At 33.3% G+C, this 24,915-nt stretch overlaps 1 protein-coding gene and 1 long non-coding RNA gene across 2 annotated transcripts; both read left to right on the top strand.

Moving 5' to 3' along the window:
- Positions 1 to 279: 279 nt before the first annotated feature.
- Positions 280 to 1,184, top strand: LOC122590113. The gene is made up of 2 exons (XR_006322405.1): positions 280 to 839; positions 917 to 1,184. It is a non-coding gene; the product is annotated as an uncharacterized LOC122590113 (long non-coding RNA).
- A 22,282-nt stretch (positions 1,185 to 23,466) lies between these two features.
- Positions 23,467 to 24,672, top strand: LOC122589429 (xyloglucan endotransglucosylase/hydrolase protein 24-like). The gene is made up of 3 exons (XM_043761720.1): positions 23,467 to 23,791; positions 23,919 to 24,112; positions 24,230 to 24,672. Exons 1-3 carry the CDS (start codon positions 23,507 to 23,509, stop codon positions 24,630 to 24,632), a joined length of 882 nt encoding a protein of 293 aa, XP_043617655.1. The 5' UTR covers positions 23,467 to 23,506; the 3' UTR covers positions 24,633 to 24,672.
- The last annotated feature ends 243 nt before the right edge of the window (positions 24,673 to 24,915 follow it).

Consider the following 24,915-nt stretch of genomic DNA (forward strand, 5'->3'; position numbering starts at 1 on the left):
ATAGGTTTTACTTTTTTGTTTTTACCCACTGTATGTGTTTCAACATGTGTCCATATCTACACAAGTTTTGTTTCCGTTTAGTTTCGTTATTTACATAATAAGTTATTACAACTTTTCAATTTATATAACGTTGTTATTATACATTTTAACATGATAACATATTTTAAAGCTACCCAGGTAGAATTCGTTTATTTGTAAAAGTTAATCTGAGTTAAACCCTATTTGATTAGCTAGTAACTTATTAAATGCCGCATGTATTCAAACTATTTATATCAAAGGTCCTGCCAATAACAACTTTATGAGTTTTTAATTGCGTGTATAAAATAGTCGTATTCAATGGTTTAGTTTTTGGTACATAAATAAATGTATGTTGATGACAATCTCTAGTTAACATTTTATTTGATATTATTCTCAAATTCAAACATGTCCATCCATTAACATGAAATCAGATGATCTTATAAAGGTCGAAAAGTTATTGTGTACATAAACTTACAAAACATTTATTGTATACATGAACCCTGCTAATTTTCTATTTTATACCAAAACCGGCTAAAGGCTGATATGGGCCCGGTTGTGATGACACGTTGCCTATAAAAACCCAGTTTTCCCCATTTTTTCACATAATCTTTTTCCCTCCCCTTTTTCCCCCCTTCTTTTTTTCTCCTTCTTTCTCCCGCTCTGAAGCTTCACCCATCACCACCATGGCATCTTCTTCATCATCATCGGCTGCTACAAATCGAGGAGATAGATACATAGTATGTCATTGTGGCCAAAAGATGAAATTGATGACATCATGGACCAACAGAAACCCGGGGAGGCGTTTTGTTTGATGCCCTAATGTAAGGTTGCGATTTTTTGGCTGGGTTCATCATATAAAGGTTGGTTTAATTCATTGTTACCATGTTGTTTATTTCAGGTTAAAACCCGATACTGTACCACCTTCAGATTCATTGACGATGAGCTTCCTAGTGAGTACTACAAAGATTTATTGTTTGATCTTTGCTTACAGGATCGTATGAAGGTGGAAGCTGTTTTAATGGAAGAGGATGAGGCGTCTTCAGTGAAATTAACGTTTGGTTGCTTTTAAAGATTTGTATATGTATGTACCGGATTTCTGGCCATGTTTTTCGTTGTACTAGCTTTTGTTTTGATGAACTAATGGTCATGTTTAATTGTCAAAGTAATGCATGTGTTTTATCTAGTTTTGTCTTGATTAAATAATGGATGGTATATGTTTTGGTTATATTTTTGTTTTATTGATTTTTAAGTTGAAAGAAAGTGTTTGATTGTGTTATGAGTGTATACATAAAATTTGACATTTTGTGCTTGTTTATGGCATCAGTTTAAGCAATCAAAAGCGAAAATAAACATAAAGGGCTAAGTGCGCCCGCCGGAATGCAGTCAACTAATCACCAAAAGTTATTGTGTGCACGAACTCTAGGTCGGCTTTATTGTATTCAAGAAACTTGAAATTATGTTTATTGTGAACATAAAACGGATGTAGGACCGGTTACTTCACATAAAACTTGTTTATTTTTATATTTTTTTTATTGTGTGTATAAACTAATTCCAAAAAGTTATTGTGTGCATGCCACGTAAGCAGTCAACGTGAAAGTGGTGACCGACTAACTTTTACCCGGTAACTTTTGTTTACTATGAGACTCAAACAAGTTTCCTTAATACAATAAAGCCGACCTAGAGTTCGTGCACACAATAACTTTTAAGGATTAGTTAACTGCATTCTGGCGCACTTAGCCCAAACATAAATAGAGGCGAAACACATGTAAATAAGCTAATAACTGCAACTGCATTACATATCATGGCTTCATCAAACCATGATATACAAAAGATTAGTGTTTGTCACATGTTAGGTACATAAAACCCAACAATTAAGTTTGTTTGTTCAATGCATATGCAGAAATACCAAGGGAGTTTGTTACTAGATATACAAAAGATGAGTTACACAAAATGGTAACAAACTGCCCATACCATGCATCTAGACCTAAATATTACATTACAAAGTTACATCAACCAAAGTTGGATAATTTAGAACCAAATTACAATATAGTAATAGCATCAGATTCAGTGAGTCCAGGGCAATCATCATTCTCCTTTCTCTGGCTTGGAATCCTACTCTTTAATGGTGGTTGTTGCTTCTTGGGTGTTGCTTTTTTGGGTGTTGTTTTTTTTTTGTTGTGCCTTCATTCACTGAATCCTGTGTCCCCAGTTGTGGTTTAGCCATCATAGTTGGTGCAGAAACTTGCTTTTTGGGTTGCATTTTTCTCCTTATTGTAGAAAATGTGACTTTCTCAGATGTACCCACCCCAATAGTTAATCATGCCATTGTCCTTCCAAATGCAACTCTTGGTCCACCCCTTCCTAACTCTAAGGGTACCACCACCCCTTTTAGGTTTTGGAAATCTAGTAGGCAATTTCTCAACACAATCTAACAAAAAGGTCATTGCATTTTAGTAACATTGTCTTAACTATATACATGTTTAAAAAATGCATTTCACAAAGCATGTTACATGCCTATTAAAACAAGAATACTTTTGCATACCTGAATTTTCTAGCACAGGAACAGGAAACCTGTATCCTCCTTTAGTAACTCCCACTCTTCTGCCTGGACTCAGTGGTGGCGAAGACATCCTTGTTTTCAATTGAACTGGTTGTTGTGTCTCTTGAGTTGAGTAAATTGGTGCCTTACCATGATTGTTTGATTGACTTTGTTGATTTAGTGGATTTTGACTATCTTGAAATAGTCTTTTTTTGACACTTGAACTTTGACTTGCATTTTGTGGAACAACAGTGAAAGTAGTACCCTGAGGTTGTGGTCCTTGGCTAGGTATTTGGTTGCCCTCACTCATTACTTGTGCACTTGGTCTCTGACTTGGACCAGCATTGCCACTACTCATGGTTTCACTAGCTTTCTACTTTGGTGGCCTCCCTTTGGTCTTTGTAATCACTGCTTTTTCAACTTTTTCATTCTTACAACCTCTAGCATTGTGGCCCTTCTGCAAACAGTTGGAACAACTCATCTCTACCCCATGTTTTGTAACCCTGGAACCACACACTCTAGGTTCATGTGACGCCCTCATCCTTTTCTTTTTTGGTCTTCCAGGCATAATTCTTGGCCTGGGTGACAGTGGCACAACTGAACTTGGAAATGATAACCATGTGTCCATTCCCTCAACTGGATTCAAGTAGTGCTCATATGCATACATAAAGTGACACTTCCTGAACCAAATGGCTAAGAAATCCTCTGGATTCCTATTCATATTTATACATTGCTTTCATTGCATGAACACAAGGTATACCACTCAAATCCCACATTCTACAATCACAAGTACCCATGTCTACATCTACACCATATGCATATCTATAGTTCCTAGTCTCAATTTTGTTTTGACCAGCATGTATCACTAACCAATCTACCCTTCCACTTTTGATTACTTCTAACTTTTTTCTTATAGCAAGACAAATATCATGTTCCCAAAGTGAGCTTTTCTCTCTAATTGTTTCTTACCTAATCATCACAATGACTCTTAATGCTTCTAAGAGAGTAATAATTGGTTTGTTTCTTACCTTAGTCAACATAGAGTTCCAGCATTCACTGAATCCATTCTCAATAAATTCACAACATACATCAGTCTTGAAAAATGCCCTGCTCCATGTCTTTGGGTTCCTCTCCATCAAGTACTTGAAGGCATTTGGGTTAGCAGCTTTAATGTCTTTCAACACAGAGTCAAATTGAAAAATTCAACCCCACTGTATATTTTCCTGAAGTTTTTGTATATATGTCTTGTACACTGCCCGTGCTCAGCTCTTGGCATCACATCTTTAACAGCTTCAATCAGTCCCTGTACAAAACATGTAAGTGTTATAAAGGTAAGTAATTGCATACCTTATGTCCATCTGACATCAGTGTGAGTTGAAATCCATTGGGGGCATCAAGGTCATTGCTCAGTAGTGTAAGAAACCATGTCCAATTGTGCTTGTTTTCCACATTGACAATTGCCCATGCAATAGGAAATACCTGGTTATTTCCATCTCTACCTACTGCAGTCAATAACTCACCTCCACATGATGACTTCAGAAAACATCCATCTAAGGCAACTATTCTCCTACGTCCCTTCTTGAACCCTTCCTTGAGACCAAATAGGCACACATAGAACCTATCAAAGTAAGTCTTCCCATCTGGATTTGTGGTAGTACCTAATTGCATAGTTGAGCCTGGATTTGTCCTTAACAGTGCATCTCCATAAGGCCTTAGCATTGCATAGTACTCCTCCAATGACTTCTCATACTCATTCAATGCCCATGCTCTAGCTCTTTTGACTTGCTGTTGTGTTACAAAACATTTATATTTTTTCATTACCAGTTCTTAAAGTAGAGAACATTTGATATCAGGTTGTTGTCTAATTCTATCTGCAAAGTGTCTACCTATCCACTTGTAGTTGATCAAGCTACCATACTTGAAATTTCTTGCACATGTGTGGTCATCAACTAGCTTCTTCACCTGGAAAGATCTTTCTGAAGTCATCCATGAAGCAGCCAACCTCCAATTGCATTTTTGTGAAGGGGGTTGATATCTTCTGTTTTTTCTTTGTTTGCCAATACTGGGATCTTTTATCCTTGGTGGCCTAACTCCAAATCTTGCAATGATGTGACTTTTGGAAGCCCTCTCATACCACAGTGAATAACCATTGGCCAATGCATAATAAGACAAACATTCTTTCAATTGCTGTGGACCCTCATACCTCTCACCAATCTGTGAAATTAAATTACTTGAAAGTTAGTAATGATTTTTGACGATAAAAAGTATAAAAAGATACTATAGTTTTCAAGTATTTGATACCTTGGGTTCATTCAATCTCCAATGGGTATCTTTGTCATGTATTGGAAAGTTTGGCACATCATCCGTGGGTGGTTCCAATGGATCAACCCACTCTGAGTTGCTATCATCTTTCAATGCATTAACTAGTTTGGAAATAAAAGCATCATGTTCTTCATGTAATACTATCATGTCCTCTCTATGCTTAACACCAGCACCAAGTTTAGGTAATTGGTTACTTGTGGGAATCCTAGAAATAGGCTTACCCTTTCTTACCTGTTCCAGCTCTTCCTCACTCTCACTAAGATGATCTAAAAAAGCAAAAGATTCAGCATCAGAGTCATCTGGTTCATAGTCCTCATCTTCAGAATCACTAAAATTGCCATCTTGTGGTTGGTTGCTAGATTGACCAGCCTCAGGAGTCCTAAAAGAGTCATCTGGTTCATCCACATGTGGAAGCTGATCATCATCATCATCCTCAGGGGGAGGTTGATGATGATCATCATCCTCTACCAACTCAACCTGCTCTACAACCTCATGATTATCATCATCTCCTAACTAATCCTCAGGTGCATGAGGGACATTATTTATATATTGTTCTAAGTTTATATTCTGGTGATCAACATAAATATGCATGGTGCTATAGCTTTCACCAACATCGTAGAATACATCCAAATCATTATTTGAAACTAACCTCATTATAGTTCCAAAATCAACACTGGTTAGAAGGTAGTAAATGCCAAATATAGGGCTACCTGTTTCAGCTTCAATGTAACTTCTAACTTCTTTTGATGAAACTCTTGGAATGTTCAAGAATTTGGTTATCCCAGCTTAATAACGAAGTGGCATGAAGTCAAATACACCCTTGTGGTGTAGAGTGATAGGAAACGGACCAGGATATGCCATTTCTAAAATAAAAAAAGAAAAACAATTAATTATTATTGCAGAAATTAAATTATTCCAATAAGTCAGAATTATATCAAAAAAATTCATTTCCCCCATTTTTAACCCTAATTTAAATGATTTTGTGTTACTTACAATGATACAAAATGAATATTGCAAGAAATAAAAGGTAAATAACATAATGGAAACGAAAAAAAAAAACGATTATTATGGTTTTCTAGAAGCAAATCTCCAACCCTAAATTTTATTGTTTCAATTTAGGGTTTTCTGAAGCAAAAAACAATTATTGACATCGATTATTAGCATAGATAGTGATAAAATACCTTGGATTGTGTAGATAAACTATTTTATGTCATTGATCGAACCGGAATTCGGTATTTCAACTCTCAAAATGATAGATCGAATTATTAGTGTGTGTTTTGTGTGTGTTTCTGTGTGTGTGTGTAACTGTATGTGTGAATAGAGGTATATAGATATTTATATGTATATATATATATATATATATATAAATTCGTTTTTATTTTTTTTATTTAAAGTAAAAGCGTTGTGCGGTACACGTAAGCAAAACATCTTGAAAAATGTAAAGGGTTACCGGCTAACGTAATAGCAGGTCAATCGTGTTTGCTATAACCTTTCTGTCAGGGTTCATGTATACAATAAACGTTTTGTAAGTTCATGCACACAATAACTTTTCGGCCTTAGTTGATTACATTTCCGTACACTTAATCCTACTTATAAATATGTTAGGTTTACAAACTAATTATAAATTTTTACAAATAATGTTGCACCAATGATGAGCTGAAGAAAGTAAATATAGAAAAGAAAAAAAAAAGTTTTACACGCTTAAGCTAATTTGAGACATAAGTTTATCAAGTCTGTAAAAATATACTTATGAATCTACCATTCCTCTATATTTTATACTTCTAATGATATTATTATTATTATTATTATTATTATTATTATTATTATTATTATTATTATCAGGGTTATTTACTGAAATGGTACCTGGACTATCTACCATATTACTGATTTCATATCTATAACTTTAAAATTACTCTTATCATACCCCAACTTATCAATTTTTCACTCGGACGATACCTGACTTGACGGGCGTCTGTTTGGCCGTTAAATTGGGGTATGACTACCGTAAATTTTAAAGTTTTAGGTATGAAACCAGTAATATGGTGGATAGTCCAGATATCATTTATGTTATTATTATTATTATTATTATTATTATTATTATATTATTATTATTATTATTATTATTATTATTATTATTATGGTTGTTGTTGTTGTTTTTTTAATTACACAAAGTACATTGGTATATTTTTGTAAATATTTGTATTTAATTTATAAAAAAAACTTTATTTTTATAAAAAAATTAATGTAAATATTTATTTATTTTTATTAAAAACTATTAATATATCAAATACTATTATTTATACAAAAAATTTTTTAATAAAATAAAATTTTATTTTATAAAAGATCATTTTTAGTACAAAGTTTTATTTTTTATAAAAAAAAAATTTCAAATTTTTTTTAAAGAGGTAAACCGGAAAAAATATCATAATTTCTTGTATTGCATTAGTACCTGTACAACTAATATGTTAGGTTTGAATCAGCTCAAAACAGATTTCATCAACTCCATGTGGTGGTATCCATTCAAGACTTAAAGTACATTTATCAATGTTTTACATGAAATTAATGTACTGCTTCTGATTTACTTATTTTTTTTATATAAAAAATAAATAAATATGAAATAAATAAAATCATCATGGATCTATAATTTGATAGATTAGTATTTTTTAATAAATAAATAAATATTTACAATATTTTTTTTATAAAAATAAAGTATTCTTTTATAAAATAAAAGTAAATATTTACAAAAAAATATCAATGTACTTTTTAAATTTATTTATTCCTAAATACTCCCTCCGTCCCATTAATAGTGTCCACTTTTTAGTTTTCAAAGTCTTTTCTTAACAACTTTGACCATCAATATTTTTATTTGTATTGCGTAATACTTGCGTAATATTTGTATTGCGTAATATTTCAAAGTCCACTTTTTAGTTTTCAAAGTCTTTTCTTAACAACTTTAACCCTTATTATTATTATTATTATTATTATTATTATTATTATTATTATTATTATTATTATTATTATTATTATTATTATTATTATTATTATACCCATACGATGTACGATAGGTATATAGATTGTATCATAAAAAAATTTAAATATGTCTCATACATGATTCGTGAGAAATAATTGTGGTTAAAGTAAATCGATAATTGAAGCTAAATTATAATAAACGGTATTGATAAATGTAATATATGTTTAGTTAGAGTTTTGGATTTACCTTAAAATTTTAGAACCACATCAAAATCGGAACTTGTAAACATAGTAGATGATGTCAAATAGCCTTGTGATTTAACAAAATAAATAATTTAATTAAAAGGACACGTGTTGATCAAGGATTATGTTACGTGTCATTGCAAAAACATGTCAATCATGTTTTAGTTTATTGGTACTAGTACTAATACCCGTGCGTGTTGCACGATCGACTCATGATTGTTTATATTTATACTACATTTTATTTAAAAACGGAAGATTGATGGGAACCGTTTGATCTTATGTACCAAATTGGTACCCACATAACCCTAGCAAGGATAGTGTCAATGTAATAGCCACTATGTCTAACCAATGGTAGGAAAAATAACAATATGTAATCAAGAAAACGTAGGAAGAAAGGGAAATCAGTTAATCTGAATCTAATAAATCTATCATAAGCTTGTAGCCAGATTAAACATATAACTTAAAAACCATTCAAATAATATAGATAACTTTTATTACCTAAAACTATAAGAACAAATTAGATGATCATAAAAAAATCACGAAAAGTTATTATGCTTCATAAGAGATGAAAAGTTATAAGCTATGAGTATAAATAATAATGACCAAAAAATAATCAAAAATTAAAAAAATAAAATACATTATAAGCTTACCAATAATATACTCCCAAAGAGATGAACAAATATAAGCGATGGGAGTATAATGATACGTAATAATAGATATATAGATGTCGCCATTAGATTTATATAAGTCTTAGGAATTTTAGGAAACTAATAGATTATTTTTAAAAAATGGATATCCTAGTTTACAAAATTAAATTTATTAACTTATAATATCCTAGTCAAATACGAATATAAATATATTACTTTGAACATTCATTAATATGGACATATTTAATTTAATAATTAAATTTATTATTAACTTACAAATGTCCTAATCAAATACAAATATAAATGTAACTAATATAAGAAATTTATTAAATAGACTTTTTTAATGATTATTATGACTAAAAAGACACTTGTCGTTTTAATATAGCATCACGTTTCGATTAAAAAAAGCTACAATTACTTCTCTTCCAATTCTATAAGCAGGGGGAAGTGCCCTAACAGGAGTAATTATATTAATTCTAAAGATTAGTATTTTATTACAATTAGGTAATTATGAATTAGGAAATTTTTTTTTAGTTACACCAGAATGACACATGTCATGCGAGGATTGTGTCAAGTGTTAATCAAAAATCTTTTCAATATTAAGTCTAAAGAAAAATTAGTATTTGATTACAATTAGATAATTATGAATTAGGAATTTTTTTTAATTACTCGAAAAATGACACATGTCGTGCAAGTAATGCACCAAGTGTCAATGTAAAGAAAGATTAGTATTTGATTACAATTAGGTAATTATGAATTAGGAATTTTTTTAATTACTCCAAAAGTGACACATGTCGTGTAAAGGATGCGCCAAGTGTCGATAAAAAAATATATATACAATCCTGTTTTAGTATATTGGTAGATTATACTTTTAGTAACCAACTCTTTTACCTGGCCACCAGCTGCCACTTTCTAGGAACAACCTGAGTTCGAATCTTGTCAGAGGCAGAATTGAATTTAAGTGGTTGAATTACCTTGACACTATCCCTGGTGGGGGTTATGTGGGTACCAATTCGGTACATGGGATTGTAGATGCAGATTCGTTGTGACAATCACAACATAGATTTGATTATTGTTTATGTTTTAGGAACTATGTTTGTAATCATTTAAATAAGAACTTGTGTTGATATTTAATGATTACGTTTGAACTTCAGTATTATATCTGTTCGTGTTTTGTATTGTGTTTGTGTGTTATATATTGTTTTGCAGGTACAAGAACATGGAAACAAGGTTTATAAGTGTCGTAGAACACTTGAACTATGATTGGATGTTATGTACGAGCCAAACGAAGCTAAACAAAGAGTCAAAGGTCGTCCCTCGTGCTGACGTCATCAGTATGTAGGAACAACCTCGTGCTGACGTCAGCACGAGGTAAGTCGATTGACTTATTGTTTCGGGCCTAATCTGCGATTAAGGCCTAAGCCCACACGATCCAATACTTAACTAGTATAAATACAAGACCTAATCTACGGAATTAGGTTAATCTTGGTTAATCGTTTTCTAATCCTTTTAAATCTTAGTGATTATATACGAATCAAGGTTATTTGTTCCTTCGTGTGACCTCCTACACGAACCACAAGCCTTGTGCATCTTCTTGGATTGGTTAATTGCTTATTAATCAACAAAAGGCAATAGCAATCTACTTATCTCAAGAGGATTCCGCACTCTTGACATAAAGAATCACATCTTATTACGATCCACGCAACAATAGGGCACCTTACAAGTGGTATCAGAGCCCTAAGGTTGATTACCAGAAGGTTTAAGATCGTTTGATTTGCTATTGATTGCAAAAATCTTTCGAATTTCGTGTTTTAATCCGTGCTTCGTGCAACCTCGTGCTTACGTCAGCACGAGGTGATCTTCTTGATTCGTGCTTACGTCACCCAGTGTTCTTCGTGTTCACTTCGTGCCAAGTCAGTACGAATAGCTCTTCGTGCTTCAAGTTGTGACAAGTGTACTTTGTGTCCACTTCGTGCCACGTCAACGCGAACTACCCTTCGTGACTTAGGTCGTGACGAGTGTATTTCGTGCTTCACTTTGTGCCACGTGTCCTTCGTGTCACACGAACTAAGTAGTATTTTGTTTTATTTGAATTCAAAAGATTCGAAATGACGACTATACCAACTGCCGCAAACTCACCTAATGCCATACTTATCAGCCAGATGATCATGCACGATCATGAAGTTGGTCGGGGTAATACACCTCCAAAGCTTTTCCGTATGGAAAACTATTGGATGTGGAAGAGACGTTTTGAAGACTACATTCGTCTCACCGACATGGAAATGTGGCTTGTGATAACTCAAGGTTTTGATTGGCCTTCGTATGAGAAGAATGGAGTGATCGGTAGATATACTTATGTTGATATGCCGATTGAAGAACGTAAAAGATACGCAATTGAAAGAAAGGCCTTATCCACTCTTACTATGGCCTTGCCTCAAGATAGTGTACATTTGTTCAAAAAGTACACTACTTCAAAGGATTTATGGGAGCTCTTGAAAGATATTGTGAGGGCGATGTAACCTTGAAGAAGAAACGTATCAAACTCCTGAAGCGCCAGTATGAAGCCTTTAATGGACTGAAAGGAGAATCTCTTGACGAGATTATTATTCGATTCAGTCATTTGACCACTGAGTTGTCGTACTTTGAGGTTGTTTATCCTCAAACTGAGCTAGTTGATAAGTTTTTGGACTCATTGCCTAAGACATGGACTGATTATGTTCATCAACTTCAAGATGATCAGGAATACAGTACATGGGACTTTGAAAAGGTAGTTTCCAAACTGAAGAACAGAGACATGAAGAGAAGAATTAAAGATACTCACTCGGATTCCACACAAGATCTATCTTTATATCATGCTAAATCTGTTCATTTAGCAAGTTCTAGCTCGGGAAACAATGCATTTTTAAGTGGTGCAGAAGCTACACCAATAGTAGATGCTAAAGGTATTGTTGGATATGTTGCTTATGACAATACACATTCGAATGTCAAGAGCAACGTACAATCTTTTCATTCTATGCCAATGAGTATGAGTTCTGTAGAAGGAAGAATGAGTGTTTACTCAGCCTTTTGTAATGCTCATGACGCATTTATCGGAGGAAAGAATACTGATCCTGCAGTAATTGATGAGGATTACAATCAAATAGATCCTGATGATTTGGAAGAAATGGATCTACAATGGCAGCTAGCTCTGCTCACTATTAAGGTCAGAAGATTCACTCAGAAAACTGGGAGACCTATAGGTAATGGCACTAAAGGCTTTGACAAATCCAAGGTGAAATGTTATAACTGCGATGGATTTGGTCATTTTGCAAGAGAGTGCCAACGACCTAAGAGGATTGATAATACCGTTGCTGGTCGTCAAAATTACAATCAAGGCGGTATTACTCCGAGTAATCATAAGACGCAAGCAATGATTACATATCCGGCTACTCCACAACAGCCAGTTTCGTCACCATTTTCGGAGTCAAAGGCTGTTGTTGTTCAGAATCCAGATGGTACTTATCAATGGGATACACAATCTGATGATACCTCGAATCATGCCTACATGGTAGAATTATATGATGAGGTAGCTGCAACAATTGATTATGCTGTATACTCAAGTGAAGAAAGTGCATCTAAGATAGTTCAGAAGAATGTATGAAATGTTGCTGAGACCGTAAGATCTGAGAGTGAACAAATGACAGCAGTGAAAGCATCTGAAGAAAAGGAAGAGTCATCGAGTCCTGTTGATGACATTTCTATGAAGAGCATTGAAGAACAAATGAAGAACTTCGTGATACCTGAAGGTATGACAACTGAAGACTTTGTTGCATACATGGCAGATTGCAAGGCTGCAGATCAGAAGGTATCTTGTTCTTTATCTTCTATAATTGACGTTTGTAAAATGGTGTCAGATTTAAAACTTGAGGTGTTTATTTTGAATAAGTCAGTTATTAACTTAACTAGTCAGAACAACATGTTTAAAAAGGAAAACGACTCTTTGTTTGCCAAAAATTCTGGATTGGTAAAACTAGAAAGTCTTTATCAAGATAAGATTCGTGCATCTGATAAGGATATTCTTGCATTAAAAGAAAAACTAAAAGAGTCAGTTCTGATGGAAAAAGTGGGAAATGAACAATACGCTCAACTAACTGAAGACTTTTCTAAAAAGGAGAAAGAATTGGTTGACGCAAAGTTGGAGATAGTTAAGCTGAATACAAGACTAGATCAAATTAGGGGATCTGATTTAATAAGATCAATGTAGATGCAAACACCTGTAGCACGGGATTCAAAAGATAAAAGTGGTTTGGGTATGAGTTATAATGAGGTTAGAGGTCCATTCAATGATAATTATACAGAGTCTCTAACACAGCTTACTGAAAAGATCGATATTGGTGAAATTGGTCCAATCGTTTCAGAAAAACAAAATGTTGATCCTAAGACCCCTAAAAGCTCTAAAAGCACAAGTGATAAAATTAAAGAGCTTAACAAGAAACATAAGCTTGAAAGTTCATTTGTTAAATCAATGGATCCTAAGAATGGAGTTTATGATGCTAGTGCTTCTAAAGGATCTAGTCAAGTAAATTCAACTTGTCCTGTCGATAAGAACATTAAATGTTTTACAATGAAAGGATGACCACCTGTTTTCAGAACAAGTAAGCTCCAATGCATGCTTACGATCTTGGACTGGCCCCCTTCGCATGACCTAGAAAGAAAAATAAGTCCGTGCTACAGATCTCCCATCCTGTGATACTGTTTTCACATCCAATGAAATTGATTTTGAAAAGATAGATCATGACAAGATTGATAAATTATGGAATAAGGATGAATCTACGTTTAGTGGAGTCCCCTTAACTCCATATAAGACTCATAAGAATTCTCAAAAGAAGGTACATTTTTCGGGTAAAAATGAGTCAACTGGTTTATCAAAAGAGGAGTCAGCCACAATTGAACTTAAGGAATGTTTAGGCATGACTTCAGCTGAGTTTGATGTTAAAACTAAGAAAGCAAGAGCTAAAAAGTCTTGTTTCTATTGTTATGAAGTAGGACATGTTTATAGTTGCTGTCCAAATAGGAAACGAAGATGTCCAGAAAAGGGTATGTCTTCTGGAGGATCTAGTGACTCAGATATTGTTGCTCATAATAATAGATCTAAGACTCCAAAACGACAGGGACCTTCACAGAATACTACTTCTAGTAGTGTAAGTCCGAGTCGTTCTCGTACATCTCAAAGGAGTAATTCACCTAGGAAGATGGCTCAACAAAATCGATCTCCTCCTTCTAGAATTAATAGTTCGTCTAAATTCTATGATCGATTAGGGAGTCAACCTAGATTTGGTACTCACTCACCAAGGAATTTACCTCCTAAGACTCGTTTCACTTCACCTAAGAAACAGTCTGTGACACCATCTTCATCCAAGGCTCCATTACAGAGTGATGGATATTGGACCGAATTGATCATTAGAGATGAATTCGGAAAACCTAAACCTCAAAAGGTTTGGGTTCCCTTCAGAAACTAATCATTTTATTGTCTAATGTGCAGGGAGAACCAAGGAAGCCTATCAGTCTTTGGTATGTTGACAGTGGATGCTCTCGGCACATGACAGGGGACAAGAATGTTTTGTCCAATTATGAAGATGTAAATGGTTCATATGTTAGTTTCGCAGGTCCCAAGGGCGGCAACATCTCGGGCCAAGGTGATGTTGTCAATGGGAAGATTACGCTAGAGAAAGTCAATTATGTGGAACAGTTAGCACATAATTTATTAAGTGTTTCTCAGATTTGTGACAAGGGTAACAATGTCCATTTTAATGAGAAAGAAGAACTTATATTGAAACCGGGATATGTTATTCCTAAAGACTGGATCCTGCTAAAAGCTCCTAGGAAAAGAGACATCTATGGCCTTGTGTTAGGTGTTGATGATCCAAAGGAGTCTGTTTGCTTGTTATCAAAAGCAAACGAATCTGAATCTTTACTATGGCATAGAAGAATGGGACATATCAATTTTCGAAAGATGAATGACATTGTCAAACATGGTTTGGTTGAAGGCGCTCCCATGAAACGGTTTGGAATGGAAGACAAATGTGTACCTTGTCTGAAAGGTAAACAGCAAAAGTCTGCACATAAACCGAAACAAGAAAATTCTATTGCTAATCCTTTCGAGTTACTTCACATGGATTTATTTGGTCCAGTGAATGTAAGAAGTATCGGTGGGATGTACTACTGTTTGGTGGTTACTGATGATTACTCGAGATTCTCATGGGTATTCTTTCTTAAATCGAAAGATGAAACTCCGCAGATTTTGATAAATTTCTTTGTTGAAACTGAAAACATTTATGGAGTTTGTGTTAAGAGAATCAGGAGTGACAACGGAACTGAATTCAAGAATAATGTGATGGATGTCTTTTGTTTGTCAAAGGGAATCCAACATCAATACAGTTCTCCGTATGAACCACAACAGAATGGAGTTACTGAAAGAAAGAATAGGACTCTAATTGAGACAGCCAGAACTATGCTTGCAGAGGGCTTCCTACTATGTTTTGGGCGGAGGCGGTGAATACAGCTTGTCATATTTTAAATAGGGTTACTGTAGTTAAGTGTCATAATAAGACATCGTATGAGCTTCTACATAAGAAGAAACCGAATTTACAGAATGTTGAACCATTTGGTGTACCGTGTATTTTCTTGAAGTATCTACCTCAGTCAAAGTTTGATTCAAAGGTTGAAGAGGGATTTCTCATGGGTTATAAACCGGGAACATCAATTCGACGGGTTTACAACAAACAGACTGGCAAAGTTGATTTGGGAACAAATGTCAAGATTGTCAGTCATAAGACCGCTATTCATTCTGGAAGTGGCAAAAACTTCGATTACGATAGTGTGTTTATTTCACTACATGGTCCTGATTCTTATTCAGATCCTGAGACAATTGATGATGTGATTATTTTAAGAGATCACATGGATAATACTCCTATATCTCCGCCTACTCAAAATGTCGATACTACTCCAACCAACGTTCAGTCTACTACTGATGTTGATGAAAGTGGTAAGGACAAGAATAAGACACCAAATTCAGATAATAGTGAACCCGCGAACACTACACCACTTACTCCGTCAAAGGTTTCACTGCCTGATGATGATCTTATTTATGAAGAATCGGAAGATGATTTTAGCTCTCCTGAGTTTCTGATTAAAACGAACTTAGGAGAAAGACTGAATGTTGATTCGGTTCCTCAATATCGAATTAATAAGGATCATCCAGTTGAAAATATTCTTGGTAATGCTACAGAACCTGTTCGAACTAGAAATCAGTTGAATAAGGATCTGACTAGTTTGTTTTGTGAAGTGAAAGACACTGGATTGATAACTGAGTGTTTGTATTTTGGTTTCATTTCACAAGTAGAACCTAAGAATGTTAAGGCAGCACTTCAAGATCCATGTTGGGTTGAAGCTATGCAAAAAGAATTAGCTCAATTTGAAAAACTTGGAGTTTGGGAGTTAGTAGATGTGCCTAGAGGTAAAGAACCAATTGGAACTCGTTGGGTATATAAATGCAAACGAGATGACAAAGGGATCATTACTAGAAATAAAGCACGTTTGGTTGTTCAAGGGTTTGCACAACGAGAAGGATATGACTATAACAAAACTTTTGCACCAGTTGCTAGGATTGAAGCTATAAGGTTATTTTTAGCCTATGCAAGTTTCAAAGGTATAAAGGTGTATCGGTTAGACGTTAAGAGTGCCTTCTTATACGGTGAAGTTAAAGAAGAAGTGTATGTTTACCAACCACCAGGGTTTGAAGATCCGAACTATCCAAGAAGAGCATATCGTTTGGATAAGGCTCTTTATGGATTGCATCAAGCACCCAGAGTGTGGTATGAGAAATTGTTGACACATTTGTTGACAAATGGTTTTACAAGAGGATCGATAGACAGCACATTGTTTATCAAGTGGAAGAAGCGAGATTATCTAATTGTACAAGTTTATGTGGATGATATCATTTTTGGTTCATCTAATATAAAGATGTGCAAAGAGTTTGAAATGAGCATAAAAAATGTATTTGAAATGAGTGCTATGGGGGAATTACAATTTTTCCTCGGACTACAAGTAGATCAAAGGAAAGATGGATTCTTTATTCACCAGTCTAAGTATGTCGATGACATCTTGGAGAGGTTTCAAATGCTAGAGTCCAAGATATATGGTACTCCTATTCAGCAAAATCATGGTTTAGGAGTTATTGATCCGAAAGATGAACTTGTGGATGCAACTTATTATCGTGCTATTATTGGCTCATTGATGTATCTGACTGCTTCGCATCCAGATATTATGTTCGTTGTTTGTCTTTGCGCTAGATTTCAAGCTAGTCCGAAAGAGTCACATTTGACTGCAGTGTTAGAGCACATAAAGTGCACAATTTGTTGTCCGATGCAATAATCCTAAAAGGCTGAGAAATTCGTACAATTATGCTTACGAAGTTTAAGTTCGTAAGAACTATTAACTTCGTACATATATGCCTTACGAAGATTAAGTTCGTAAGAACTATTAAGTTAGTAAGGCCCAGCCCGTTTGTACGAATTTGACAGCCCAGTCCGTTTGTTCAGCCTATAAATATAAGTCTTAGGTCACGAATTTAGATTGATGATTTAGTTGCAACATAGAGTCATTCACTAGGTTCTGGAGGTAGAGATATATACCTCGAGATACCGCCTAAACTATCACGATTCGTCTCAATGATTGTAATCTGTAATCATTGTAGATGTTTTTCATACGGATTCACCTTGTAATCATATGATTAATGATAGTATTTTTGTGTTTATCTCCTGTTCTTATTATCTTCGTGTGTGTTTATCATGATAATCATTAATTAACCCTAAAGACGATCATAGACAGATTCCGCACATCTATGATTGTATAGATCTCGTGTTAATCGAGCCGGGAACGTGCTTAAACACGTTTTCCAACATGCAGCAAAACTTATTCTACATTATCTTAAGGGAAACCAAGGGCTTGGTCTATGGTATCCAATGGGCGGAACGTTTGATTTTGTTGCATATACTTTGGCGGTTGTAACAATGACAGAAAGTCTACGACTGGAGGTTGTCAGTTGTTAGGAGGAAGATTAGTATCGTGGCAGTGCAAGAAGCAGACATGTGTTGCTCAGTCTTCATGTGAGGCAGAGTATATGGCTGCTGGTGCTATTGTTCCCAGGTATTGTGGATTCAGCAACAACTTCGTGACTACGGTATGGATTTTCTTGATACTCCTATTAGAATAGACAATAAGTCAGCTATAGACATTACAAATAACCCTGTCATGCATAAGGTCACCAAGCATATTGATATTAGACATCATTGTTTGCGTGATTGTGCCCAAAAGAAGTTAATTCATTTGGAAAAGGTTATAACTGATGATAATTTAGCCGATTTGTATACCAAAGCATTTGATAAGACTCGATTTGAGAAGTTAATTCTTCTCAATGGGATGAAGAATGCTGATTCATATTAAATCTCTCAAAGAACTAATTTTGTAAGTTTGTGTCTGTAAATAGCTAGAGTCATAAAAATACAAAACGAGTTCTTAGTGTCATAAAAACCATAAAAATGTGAAAAATGAGAAAATAACAAAAATATGGGAGAGATTTAAGTTAATGCTGTCAGATGATTAGAAGTGAGGATACTTAGCTTTTAAGTCTGCTTAATCGTAATATAACTGCTTAGTTCAGTGATTACAATTTGGGATATATTGGTAGACACAAAGTAGCAAGGTTTCCTTAATCTGAACTTAAATTATACAATGTTCTTGTGGGAAACATATTCAGATATATGGCTGAGAATGCTTGTTTTTCAGTAATGAATTGATCTAGTCCTTAAATTTTGTGAAAGATCTAGCATTACTATAGGATTTGTTCAATGTATAGGCAAAACTTCTACAACTCATGAGCATGAAAGTTAAATGTGATATTGTTTATGCAAATGAAATGAATGTTAATTAAGGGGCAAATGTGGTCTTTGAGATTCGGACAAGTATGTCCTCGGGGTGTCTTTTAATTTCTTTTATGTATTTATACTATTATGTCTTGACTTATGATTTATGTTCTTTATTTTTGTATATGTAAATCGTTTGAATTGCAGATAAGCTTCAAAGGATAGGTGCATTGGACTATGTTGATGCTGAAGAAGATTTAGAAAGTATCAATGATGAAGATATGGAAGAAGGGGAGTTCATTACTTCGGAAGCTGATAGAAAAAGGTTGCTTGAGATACCTTATGACTTTGATCGTGTCTTTAATGAAGATGAAGTCATTCAAGTTGAGCCAATAGCTGAAGTGGAACATCTCAATCTCAATCCAATCAGAGACAGTCCAGATGAACCTAAAAATGCTGCAAGTTTGAGGTTTGCTGTATATGCAAATATAGTTGATGAAGGACATGATAATATTTTTTATCTGTACTGGAATATAGATGCTACGCGAGAGGTTGATCTTGGAAGATTTAATATACCTCCGGTGCAGCAAGATCATGAGTTTATTATTAATAGACTAATTCCAGGTTATAGAGGACATACTGGTTTGATAATACGTGATACGTATAAGTCATCGATGTTTTGGGAGTTTGTCTCAGACAAGGATGCACCCAAGTATTTCTCAGTGATACAAAGTTGGTTTTATGATCAGAGAATTGATTTATTTGTTATCAAGAGAAAAGAAGGATGTCAGTACATGTCGATGAGTCAAAGACATTTTCACTCTCTTAGTGATTCTGACATGATAGATTTGGGAAGAAGATGGTTCGTTAATCTTCAGAGCAATGGACTTGCAGATTTCTACTGGAATAGATTCAGAGATGAAAGAATTAGGAATTTCAGTGATAGAGGTCTGAAGCCAGAAGATAGGTTGATTAAGCCAAAATCTTTAAAGAAGATTAAGAATCAACATGGCACATTTCGTTTTGTCCAACGAAGGATTAAATGTGTTAAGAAGGTTCCCGCTATCCGATAGGATCAAGATATGCTGACAGAGATGACATTTTGGCAAATAGATATCAAGTCAGGCGAAGCTCAGATGTTTGTTGATGATTCACAAAAACAAATGTTGCTACGCATGTATGATCCAATGCAGGTTGTCAATTTGTCAAGAGGTGATCAGAGAAGACTTTTGGATACACCTTGTTCAGCAGTGGATTTTTGGAGAGTTGAAGAAAGACGTTATCGCAACATTCTCGCACATTGTTTGCAAGAGAGAATTCATGCGAATAGCACAAGACTTTTATCTAACGGATAGCTTTGAAGTTCAAGTTTTGAAGACTTTAAAGAGATCTAGTTGCAATCGTCAAGGGGGAGTCTGTAGATGCAGATTCGTTGTGACAATCGCAATGTAGATTTGATTATTGTTTATGTTTTAGGAACTATGTTTGTAATCATTTAAATAAGAACTTGTGTTGATATTTAATGATTATGTTTGAACTTCAATATTATATCTGTTCGTGTTTTGTATTGTGTTTGTGTGTTATATATTGTTTTGCAGGTACAAGAACATAGAATCAAGGTTTATAAGTGTCGTAGAACACTTGAACAATGATTGGATGTTATGTACGAGCCAAACGAAGCTAAACAAAGAGTCAAAGGTCGTCCCTCGTGCTGACGTCATCAGTATGTAGGAACAACCTCGTGCTGACGTCAGCACGAGGTAAGTCGATTGACTTATTGTTTCGGGCCTAATCTGTGATTAAGGCCTAAGCCCACACGATCCAATACGTAACTAGTATAAATACAAGACCTAATCTACGGAATTAGGTTAATCTTGGTTAATCGTTTTCTAATCCTTTTAGATCTTAGTGATAATACACGAATCAAGGTTATTTGTTCCTTCGTGTGACCTCCTACACGAACCACAAGCCTTGTGCATCTCCTTGGGTTGGTTAATTGCTTATTAAGGCAATAGCAATCTAGTTATCTCAAGAGGATTCCGCACTCTTGACATAACGAATCACATCTTATTACGATCCATGCAATAATAAGGCACCTTATAGAGATCAAACGGTTTCTATCAATCTACCGTTTTCAGATTATACTTTTAGTTGAATATAAGAAAAAGAATGTACCATGCGATCAAAAAAAGATAATCAGAAAACAAATATGTATAAACTAAATGGAATAATTTATATATACTAATATTTTCAATTCATATTGAATATGGAGTATATTGTCTTGCCGCCTCAAAAATAGATAGAGTATACCTTATATAGTTACACAACAATATATTAATAAACACATATTAGTATTTGATAATTATAAGGTAACTCAAATCTTTTATTATACTAAAACACAGTTGCTCTAATAATTTATCGACCAATCACAGCTCTTGATTTCTTAAAGTTGACCTTTGTTTCAATTTTAACTTTAATTTACACTTTTTTATTTTCCATCACAAATTTACACTTTTTACCCAAAAAATTTAATATAATAAATAAATTATAATAGTTTAATATAAATCCAATAGAATTTTACTAATATTTATCCAATAAAATAATAATTAATATATATCTAGTATTATATAGACATAAAATTAATTAATTAAAAATAAATAAAATTTAATGTAAATATCTTAAAATTTTAAAATTAAACAAATTCGATAAACATATTTTTAAAAAATATTTCAATAGAAAGCTCAAAGTGTTGATATATAGATCAATTTTTTATCACTCAAAATCGTATATTTAATGTTAAATGATAATAAATTAACATCCAATATTGATAACGTCGTAGGTCCCGTGTATTAGACACGGGCCTAAAATCTAGTTAAAAACTTAAAAGGGTCACATGTCGACTAAAGAATACGACAAGTGTCGATTAAAGAAGGCCTTAATCATGTTTTAGTTTATTGGTAGATATTATCCAGTTGTTATAGTCATAAGGTAACTACAAATTAAAAGTTTAATTTATTTAGTATTAAAATTTTAATTTATAGAAGTTAAAAATAAACATGTATTGTTTAAACAAAATTTTACGATTAAATAAAATTTGATTTATATCCTTTTTAGTTATATTGATAGATACCATGCATAAAGTCGATTATGATTTAATTATGTTTCCTTACATTAATGTCATTAAAGAATATATACATGCATATATTACAATTATTATTATTATTATTATTGGGAAATGCTAAATACAGCCCTAAAGGTTGTATTTAACGTGCATAAAAAAAATTGTACCTTTCATATTAAAAGTTCGCCCCCTGATTTTCATGCTAAATGTACAAATAATTTATGCACCTTAAACACAGCCTAAGAGCTATATTTAGCAAACCCTTTATTATTGTTGTTATATATTTAAAGTGAATTAAAAACATAGCTAAGGATTATATCATGCATTATCATAAAGTCGAAAATAGTTTCATTAATGTCGTTAAGAAAGATATTTTGATTTTAAAGCTATTTATTTAAGAATGTAAATTACTTAATGTGGTTGATAAACATACATATGTTGTTGAAGATAAAAGCTTTTTTGTCAATTAATAATGGTTAATGATATTCAAATATTCATATAATAGAATTTAATCATTTATAAAACATATATAAATTATAAATTATATATATGGTATACAATCATGTCATACATGTATCATTGTATTGTTGTAGATACTCAATAAATAATTAATGGATGTAATAATGACGTGTCATAATGGAATATACATGATACACTATATATATACATACTTAGATGTAAGATAATATATTTGGCAATTAATTAATTAATTAACTAATTAATATTATGTTAGAAAATAATTATATGGCGAATGTGATAAGTTAGACTATGTAACTTTTTTTTTTAATTTATTACTCTTTTTACAAGAAAATAAAAGTTTGCTTAATATTTTTTTTTAGATCGCTGTATATTATATGTAGATTGGTTTCATAGACTATCACCTTGTATGAAACTCAATTGATTATTTGATTCATGTCTCAGATTTGCTGAATCACCTTTTTAGAGATTTATAAACATTATACACTTATAATCATGTAACAGTTATTAAAGAGATTACTAACTACTCGTATTTTATATTAAGACAATATATCCTAAAGCTTGAGATCTTCATGAATAGTTCATATTACAAAAATTAATTTAATGTTTTTCTGAAGTTTAAGTGATAACTTATCATTGTAAATTAGTCAAAAAATATATATATAAAAAAAATGAGTGTAGCTTATTAATCGTCAACGTGTGAAGGCTAAGATTATGTTCAAATCTTGGTGCCCTTTTTAATTAATTCATTTGACTTATTATATCAAAAGATAATTACAAATGTAAAAACAAAAATTAATTTAAGCATAGTGATATATTTCTTATCTTAAGCATATTATTATTATTATTATTATTATTATTATTGTTATTATTATTATATGATATAGATATAGATTATTCTTTTATTTAAGTCATATATTAGGCATAGATCATAGTTTTAGTTTATGACACAAAAACTTTAGGGATATGATACTATTTTATATTTAAGCTAAGATCATATTGAAGGTTATTTGTATGGGATTATTTATGTAGCTATACAATTAGCTGTCATGAAAATTTTATCACATTTCGAGTCAATCTTTTTTCCCTATTTTTTTGTTTGAAAAGCATTTCGAGTCAATCTTTGTCTTAAAGTTTTATCATGTTTTGTCTTTGCCAAAATAAATTAAACCAACACTATATAAACCATCCATTACAATGACTAAATCATCACATTATCCCCATATCTATCATTTTATTTTCTTATCAAAGAAACTTAACTATACCAATGCAAGGAATTAGCTATTCAAGCTCTAAACAATGTGTAATTGCTCTAGTCGTGGCCGCAAGTCTAGTAGCCGCGACTTTGGCAGACAACTTCTATAATGACGTGGACATCACTTTTGGCAACCAAAATGTTAAGATACTCAACGGTGGTCAAGACCTCACGCTTTCACTTGATCAATATACAGGGTCCGGTTTCCGGACCAAGCATCAATACCTCTTTGGAAGGTTTGATATGCAACTTAAGCTAATCCCCGGTGATTCTGTTGACACGGTCACTACCTTTTATGTAAGTACATTAACATATATTATTGTTGATCACTTAAAATTTTGTATCTTTAATTAGCTTTATAATCATTTAATTAACTAACTTCATGCAATGGCTAAATTTGTTATATTTCCACATGGATCCTTAGTTACAAGCACAAGGCGATCAACATGATGAGATTGACTTTGAGTTCTTGGGTAGCTCATTAAACAAGCCTTATATGCTAAGCACAAATATATTTACACAAGGAAAAGGGGATAGAGAGCAACAATTTCACCTTTGGTTCGACCCTACTGCGGCCTTCCATACTTACACTATTATATGGAACTCTCATCGAATCATGTGTGGTTTTTTAATTATCATACTTAATCGAATCATGTGTGGTTTTATTATAAGAATTAAACCGATATTTTGAACACAAGAAGCACTAATCAAAAATATTAATTTTGATCTTAACAGATTATTCGTAGACAATATTCCCATAAGGGTGTTCCACAACTATGAAGCTTATGGAATCCAATATCCTAAGAACCAACCGATGTGGGTGTATGCAAGCCTATGGAACAATAGTGATTGGGCAAGCCAAGGTAGTCGTGAGACAATTGATTGGTCAAAAGCACCTTTCACAGCTTCTTACAGGAACTTGATTGTAAACGGCAACATTGCAGTTGCTAATAATCCTAGGTTCACAAACTCAGCAAATGACAACAACCAGACATGGATTAATCTAGGACTTGATGCTGCAGGGAGAAAATTGCTTCGATGGGTGCAAAAAGAATACTTAGTCTATAACTACTGTGACGACTACAAACGCTTTCCCAATGGTCTTCCAAAAGAGTGCAAGAAATCCAGATTTCTCTAAGCTAGCTAATTACTAGTAAATACTTGGAATCATTTTGCCATCTACCTAGTTAGATATCAATTGTGGATTGACTTCTGATCATTATTAATACTAGTAATATTCATTCTTGTAATTTGATTATATATTTGTCACAAATATAATATGAATATCCAAGACGTACTTGATGAAACTAAAGATGCTTTTTACTAATTAACGGTACCAAATTTTTTTACACTTTCAATCAAATAGAACAGTATTTACCATGCGTGCACGTATTTACCATGCGTGGAAAATAGGCGATAAT

This window comes from Erigeron canadensis, chromosome 2 (assembly GCF_010389155.1).
Source record: "Erigeron canadensis isolate Cc75 chromosome 2, C_canadensis_v1, whole genome shotgun sequence".
Taxonomy (NCBI): domain Eukaryota; kingdom Viridiplantae; phylum Streptophyta; class Magnoliopsida; order Asterales; family Asteraceae; genus Erigeron; species Erigeron canadensis.

What these genes read in the sequence shown, in the direction of transcription:
- LOC122589429 (XM_043761720.1), top strand. Translation starts at nt 23,507, where the DNA reads ATGCAAGGAATTAGCTATTCAAGCTCTAAACAATGTGTAATTGCTCTA. An exon ending in ACACGGTCACTACCTTTTAT is followed by an intron (nt 23,792 to 23,918) that starts GTAAGTACATTA and finishes ATGGATCCTTAG; the next exon opens with TTACAAGCACAAGGCGATCA. An exon ending in TGGAACTCTCATCGAATCAT is followed by an intron (nt 24,113 to 24,229) that starts GTGTGGTTTTTT and finishes TGATCTTAACAG; the next exon opens with ATTATTCGTAGACAATATTC.